This window comes from Alosa sapidissima, chromosome 19 (genome assembly GCF_018492685.1).
Source record: "Alosa sapidissima isolate fAloSap1 chromosome 19, fAloSap1.pri, whole genome shotgun sequence".
NCBI lineage: Eukaryota > Metazoa > Chordata > Actinopteri > Clupeiformes > Clupeidae > Alosa > Alosa sapidissima.
The window spans coordinates 30,660,656-30,668,155 of record NC_055975.1 but is presented as its reverse complement, the minus strand read 5'-3'; the positions used below and the strand labels follow the sequence as shown (position 1 = coordinate 30,668,155).

The 7,500-nt window shown below is 44.1% G+C and overlaps 1 protein-coding gene across 7 annotated transcripts in view; it reads right to left on the bottom strand.

The window, feature by feature from the left end:
* Nucleotides 1–1,976: 1,976 nt before the first annotated feature.
* LOC121692948 (ATP-dependent 6-phosphofructokinase, platelet type-like) overlaps nucleotides 1,977–7,500 on the bottom strand; it is a 37,503-nt gene continuing 31,979 nt past the window's right edge. For all 7 annotated transcript variants that reach the window (XM_042072013.1, XM_042072014.1, XM_042072015.1 and 4 more), the window contains 2 exons: nucleotides 5,247–5,352; nucleotides 1,977–3,119 (listed from right to left, as the gene is read on the bottom strand). In XM_042072013.1, coding sequence (XP_041927947.1) covers nucleotides 2,963–3,119; nucleotides 5,247–5,352 — 263 coding nt within the window. In that variant the 3' untranslated portion in view covers nucleotides 1,977–2,962. The remainder of the gene's footprint in view (nucleotides 3,120–5,246; nucleotides 5,353–7,500) is intronic.

Here is a 7,500-nt window from a genome sequence, read left to right as displayed (position 1 = left end):
GTAACACCTAGTAGAACATTAACACCTAGTGGAACAATAACACCTAGAACATTAACACCTAGTGGAACATTAACACCTAGTGGAACAATAACACCTAGAACATTAACACCTAGTGGAACGATAACACCAAGTGGAACAATAACACCTAGTGGACCGATTTCAAGAATGCAGTGCCGACTCGACTCCTGAAGAATGGAGTGGTGGTCTCAAGTTCCTCGCCTCCAATGGCCTCAAATTAATTTATTTATTAATCCCCTGGACAATTACACATTAGAGGCAAATCGCCCTTTTTCACCAGGCAGCCAGATTGAGGCTACAGGGTTCACTTGCCATTACACCTCAGTCCAGCAGATGGTGGTAATGCACTCCGTTTGCAAACTGCCCCAAAAACACTCACTGAAGAAGAAGGAGTTCACTTTTAACCTGACCCTAGCCAGATGAATTTCGCTCCGCCTAGCTCCACTCATCCATCTGGAACCGATCCATTGGAGTGTTGCTTCAGAAGGCTGGGCCAAATCAAAAAATGCTTGCATATGATTGAATAAGCCACTTGTCCGTCATCTATTGACGTGCTACTTCAACCACTCACATCGAAGCCAACCCGTGACTCTAATAACAGTCTCACAGTTGCTTCTGCGCTATGTCACATCTATGAAACTCCCGCCCTGCGTTCTGATTGGCTGAACCATAAAGTCGGTTGCAGAAATCACTCTCAATGGAAGAGGTCCCAGATGGATGTGAGTGAAGCTAGGCGGAGCTAAGCGGAACGAAATTCATCTGGCTAGGGTCAGGTTAGGTAACTTTAGCAGGCCAGCGAACCCTTCTTTTTCTGTGAGATTTTTTTGCCAGTTTTTTTTAAGGTAAATAGTGGGCCTCCTGCATACCTGTTGTGGGGTAGTCCTTAATATGATTGAACTCCTCAGGTGATGGGTGAGGGAGAGAGAATATGTGTGTGTGTGTATAAGTGAGAGGGACTGTGTGTGTATCTTTAGTCTAGATGCTGATGAGTGCAAGGAAGGGTCTTTAGGTGCAGAGATAATTGATTTACAACTGCCCAAAGAGGGACATAATTGGGTACTGCCCTTATATAGAGAGAGATGATTGGACACTGCCCTTATATATAGAGAGAGAGATGATTGGGTACTGCCCTTATATATATAGAGAGAGATGATTGGGTACTGCCCTTATAGAGAGAGAGATGATTGGGTACTTCCCTTAGAGAGAGATGATTGGGTACTGCCCTTAGAGAGAGATGATTGGATGATTGGGTACTGGCCTTATATAGAGATGATTGGATGATTGAATACTGCCCTTATATAGAGAGAGATGATTGGGTACTGCCCTTATATAGAGAGATGATTGGATGATTGGATACTGCCCTTATATAGAGAGAGATGATTGGGTACTGCCTTTAGAGAAAAATGATTGACTACTGCCCTTACAATATATATAGAGAGATGATTGGGTACTGCCCTTAGAGAGAGATGATTGGACACTGCCCTTATATACTGTAGAGAGAGATGATTGAATGATTGGGTACTTCCCTTAGAGAGAGATGATTGGGTACTGCCCTTATATAGAGATGATTGGATGATTGGGTACTGCCCTTATATAGAGAGAGATGATTGGGTACTGCCTTTAGAGAAAAATGATTGACTACTGCCCTTACAATATATAGAGAGAGATGATTGGGTACTGCCCTTAGAGAGATGATTGGGTACTGCTCTTAGAGAGAGATGATTGGGTACTGCCCTTAGAGAGAGATGATTGGGTACTGCCCTTAGAGAGAGATGATTGGGTACTGCTGATTGGGTACTGCCCTTAGAGAGAGATGATTAGGTACTGCTCTTAGAGAGAGATGATTTGACACACACACACACACACAGTCACAGTCTCACACTCGGGCACACACACAGTCTAGCACTCGCCCACTTGTCTACACACACACACACACATACTGCTGGGACAGACATCAGTGGTGTAATAGATTAATTTATTGTGATCTTTAAAAGTAGGTTTCCAAATGTATACATAGTACACTTCTCAAACACACACTGATACACACACACACACACAGCTGAGCTGGTCAGGATGTTTCTCCTACAGGTGGAAGCGATCGATGCCAGGACACAACGGAACTCTGCACAATAGCACCAATACACAACGACAGACAACTCTACACGACTCCTCTGCGGTCTGCTCTGCTTCCTGCTCCTGCTAAAGCACACACAGGGAAGAGTGTCTGAGTGGCTCGGAGCTCTGAGCAGGGTTCCCACTCTGAGTCAAATGCAAAATTCCATGACTTTTCCCTGCCAAAAAAACCCCTGAATATCCAAGACTTACTATATAATGAATGGTACAATATGCTGACCAAGGACTTCAGAGCAGCCGCGTAGCGTTCAAGAATCTTTTACTTTGTTAGAGAGGGAGATAATGAATTGGGCATTGAATAAACAAAACAATGTTGGCCTACTCAAGGAGGCAGTGAAGCTAATAACCAGATATACACCAGTTCTGTGTGGAAATTGTGTATTAATGTATTTTGGCAAGTAAATGTTAAACTGCTTCAACAAAATTCCTTAATATTCCATAACTTTACCCCCAAAATAATCAAATTCCCTGACTTTCCATGTCTGTAATAGCTTTCCAGAAGTTCCATGACCCGTGGGAACCCTGTCTGAAGTTGGAGTCTGAATGGCAAGACGACAGTTGAAGAAGCCACAAAGAGCCTTACTGGATTGTATGGATAGCACTGCATTGTGGGTAGCCCAGTATAAGTGAAGGAGCAGGAAGATGCTGGTAACAGTCGACAGCAACAGTAGATACGACCTTTCTAATTTACTCTCCCATTATCCCGCCCTCTTCATCACCACCCAGCCCTCTCATCCCTCTCTTCTCATCCCTCTTTTCCTCCTCTCATCCCTCCCTCTCTCTTTTCACCCCCCCCCCCCACACCCCATGCTCAGATGGTGATGGCGATCTCGATGTCTCGTGCGCGTGGACGGGTCACATGCTCAAGCTGCCCAGAGTCGGAGATGTCGTAACTCGTCCTGTATTTGGCCAGGATTTTCATCAGGGGGCGGAGCTTCAACCACCACTGCTCCTTGGGAATACGGTGGCTGCCCAGGGACAAAACACACAAAGGAGAACAGAAATAGAATTGTTTAACTTTATAAACTAGCATGATAACTAGGGCTGCACGATATTAGGAAAACATGCGATATGCGATATTATATCGTTATCGCAGTACTCAATAACATTATTGAGTACTGCGATAACGATATAACTTGCGATGTTTAAATATTTAATGTTTTTCTCTATTCTACTTGCTGCTAACATAGACTGTAGGGTTGGGGGGTGTATAATTTTCTACATAAACAATATAAAATAATATTTATATAATTTTATTTAACATAATATTATTCATAATAATATTTAACATAATATTATTATGTAGCCTAGGCTATATATGGCCTGATGAAAGTGGACAGCTAAAAGACCTACTGACTAGGCTATCGAAGTTGTATGGAAGATCTGCTCCAAGAAAATCCTCGTAAAAGACAGATAGACAGCCAATCTGAATACTTGTGCACCAACAAGCTACTTAAGCTATATCGCGGTGGTCACTAACCTAAAATCTCAAGTAGCCCAGTGTGTAACCTCATACGCTGTGCATCCCACGTTATTAGGCTACCGGCATGCCGACTACGAGGGCAGCGGAAAGTGAAAGTAAGGAGCTGCGATCGCACAGTCCAGGCTAACGAGGTAGGCTAAATAACTTTTACAAATAACGAATCCTGATTACCTCTCTGCTGCTTGTCTGGGGCTTTTTCTAAATGCAAATCATGAAATACAAGCCTTACAGTGAAAGACAGATATCTTCTGATCCTATAACAATAATGAAATAAATAGTTTATTTTAACATGGTGGAGAAGGACTCATTTGGCCTTCATCCTTCATAAAACCAAAATATTTAACAGACATGCTTTTCCTTTTTGTCACCAATTCCTCTTCACCAGTGTAGCCTACCTCGCTCGACTCACTATCTTCAGCCATCACGACTTAGCTCCTGCCTCAACACCTAAAACACCACACACCTAAACTGGTAGGGGACGGGCTTCTAGGGCTGCATGCCAGCATCGGTTTGGTAAAATATGTTGACATTCAGAATGTGAATAGCCTACACCATAGACTGTATGGAATGCGCACGGCACAGAAAATGTGTCAAAATGTATCGAAAATTAAGTAATCTTTGTGGTATGTCCATTGCAAGCGTTCATATCGCGATAACGATAGATTTTAGATATATCGTGCAGCCCTAATGATAACACAGAAAATCCAATAACGACCTTTTAGATGACACTACCACAGAAACCCTAATAACGACCTAACACAAAAAACCTAATAACGACCTTTTAGATGACACTACCACAGAAACCCTAATAACGACCTAACACAGAAACCCTAATAACGACCTTTTAGATGACACTACCACAGAAACCCTAATAACGACCTTTTAGATGACACTACCACAGAAACCCTGATAACTATGACACTAAGACAGAAAACCTAATAAAGATCTTTTAGGTGACACGACCATGAGTTTTGTACAAATGTGTACATGAATAATACATTCTGTCATAAAACACTATGTAGTGTGTGTGTGTGTGTGTGTGTGTGTATGTGTGTGTCTTACACAAAGTCTCTTCCTTGAGCTGGGTCACTGGTTGGAACACCATGTAGTGTGTGTGTATGTGTGTGTCTTACACAAAGTCTCTTCCTTGAGCTGGGTCACTGGTTGGAACACCATGTAGTGTGTGTGTGTGTGTGTGTGTGTGTGTGTGTGTGTGTGTGTGTGTGTGTGTGTGTGTGTGTGTGTCTTACACAAAGTCGGTCTCTTCCTTGAGCTGGGTCACTGGTTGGAACACCATGTAGTGTGTGTGTGTGTGTGTGTGTGTCTTACACAAAGTCGGTATCTTTCTTGAGCTGGGTCACTGGTTGGAACACCATGTAGTGTGTGTGTGTGTGTGTCTTACACAAAGTTGGTCTCTTCCTTGAGCTGGGTAACTGGTTGGAACACCATGTAGTGTGTGTGTGTGTGTGTGTGTCTTACACAAAGTCGGTCTCTTCCATGAGCTGGGTAACTGGTTGGAACACCGTGTGTGTGTGTGTGTCTTACACAAAGTCGCTCTTCCTTGAGCTGGGTAACTGGTTGGAACACCATGTAGTGTGTGTGTGTGTCTTACACAAAGTCGGTCTCTTCCTTGAGCTGGGTCACTGGTTGGAACACTAGAGCCCTGCGCCTCATACCCAGCAAGCAGGCGGAGTCTTCAGTGTTGGCAAACACCCGGCCTACACACACACACACACACACACACACATTTAGCACACAGACACACACACACACCTGCAAGTCTGAGGGTGATTCGCTTGTGCTAGATTGGTCAGGTGGTGTTTATGTGTGATTGGTCAGGTATGATTGGTCAGGTGGTGTTTGTGTGTGATTGGTCAGGTGGTGTTTGTGTATGATTGGTCAGGTGGTGTTTGTGTGTGATTGGTCAGGTGGTGTTTGTGTATGATTGGTCAGGTGGTGTTTGTGTATGATTGGTCAGGTGGTGTTTGTGTATGATTGGTCAGGTGGTGTTTGTGTATGATTGGTCAGGTGGTGTTTATGTGTGATTGGTCAGGTATGATTGGTCAGGTGGTGTTTGTGTGTGATTGGTCAGGTGGTGTTTGTGTGTGATTGGTCAGGTGGTGTTTGTGTATGATTGGTCAGGTGGTGTTTGTGTATGATTGGTCAGGTGGTGTTTGTGTATGATTGGTCAGGTGGTGTTTATGTGTGATTGGTCAGGTATGATTGGTCAGGTGGTGTTTGTGTGTGATTGGTCAGGTGGTGTTTGTGTGTGATTGGTCAGGTGGTGTTTGTGTGTGATTGGTCAGGTATGATTGGTCAGGTGGTGTTTGTTGTGTGTGATTGGTCAGGTATGATTGGTCAGGTGGTGTTTGTGTGTGATTGGTCAGGTGGTGTTTGTGTATGATTGGTCAGGTGGTGTTTATGTGTGATTGGTCAGGTATGATTGGTCAGGTGGTGTTTGTGTGTGATTGGTCAGGTGGTGTTTGTGTGTGATTGGTCAGGTGGTGTTTGTGTATGATTGGTCAGGTGGTGTTTGTGTATGATTGGTCAGGTGGTGTTTGTGTATGATTGGTCAGGTGGTGTTTATGTGTGATTGGTCAGGTATGATTGGTCAGGTGGTGTTTGTGTGTGATTGGTCAGGTGGTGTTTGTGTGTGATTGGTCAGGTGGTGTTTGTGTGTGATTGGTCAGGTATGATTGGTCAGGTGGTGTTTGTTGTGTGTGATTGGTCAGGTATGATTGGTCAGGTGGTGTTTGTGTGTGATTGGTCAGGTGGTGTTTGTGTATGATTGGTCAGGTGGTGTTTGTGTATGATTGGTCAGGTGGTGTTTGTGTATGATTGGTCAGGTGGTGTTTGTTGTGTGTGATTGGTCAGGTATGATTGGTCAGGTGGTGTTTGTGTGTGATTGGTCAGGTGGTGTTTGTGTGTGATTGGTCAGGTATGATTGGTCAGGTGGTGTTTGTGTGTGATTGGTCAGGTGGTGTTTGTGTGTGATTGGTCAGGTGGTGTTTGTGTGTGATTGGTCAGGTGGTGTTTGTTGTGTGTGATTGGTCAGGTATGATTGGTCAGGTGGTGTTTGTGTGTGATTGGTCAGGTGGTGTTTGTGTATGATTGGTCAGGTGGTGTTTATGTGTGATTGGTCAGGTATGATTGGTCAGGTGGTGTTTGTGTGTGATTGGTCAGGTGGTGTTTGTGTGTGATTGGTCAGGTGGTGTTTGTGTATGATTGGTCAGGTGGTGTTTGTGTATGATTGGTCAGGTGGTGTTTGTGTATGATTGGTCAGGTGGTGTTTATGTGTGATTGGTCAGGTATGATTGGTCAGGTGGTGTTTGTGTGTGATTGGTCAGGTGGTGTTTGTGTGTGATTGGTCAGGTGGTGTTTGTGTGTGATTGGTCAGGTATGATTGGTCAGGTGGTGTTTGTTGTGTGTGATTGGTCAGGTATGATTGGTCAGGTGGTGTTTGTGTGTGATTGGTCAGGTGGTGTTTGTGTATGATTGGTCAGGTGGTGTTTGTGTATGATTGGTCAGGTGGTGTTTGTGTATGATTGGTCAGGTGGTGTTTGTTGTGTGTGATTGGTCAGGTATGATTGGTCAGGTGGTGTTTGTGTGTGATTGGTCAGGTGGTGTTTGTGTGTGATTGGTCAGGTATGATTGGTCAGGTGGTGTTTGTGTGTGATTGGTCAGGTGGTGTTTGTGTGTGATTGGTCAGGTGGTGTTTGTGTGTGATTGGTCAGGTGGTGTTTGTGTGTGATTGGTCAGGTGGTGTTTGTGTATGATTGGTCAGGTGGTGTTTGTTGTGTGTGATTGGTCAGGTATGATTGGTCAGGTGGTGTTTGTGTGTGATTGGTCAGGTGGTGTTTGTGTGT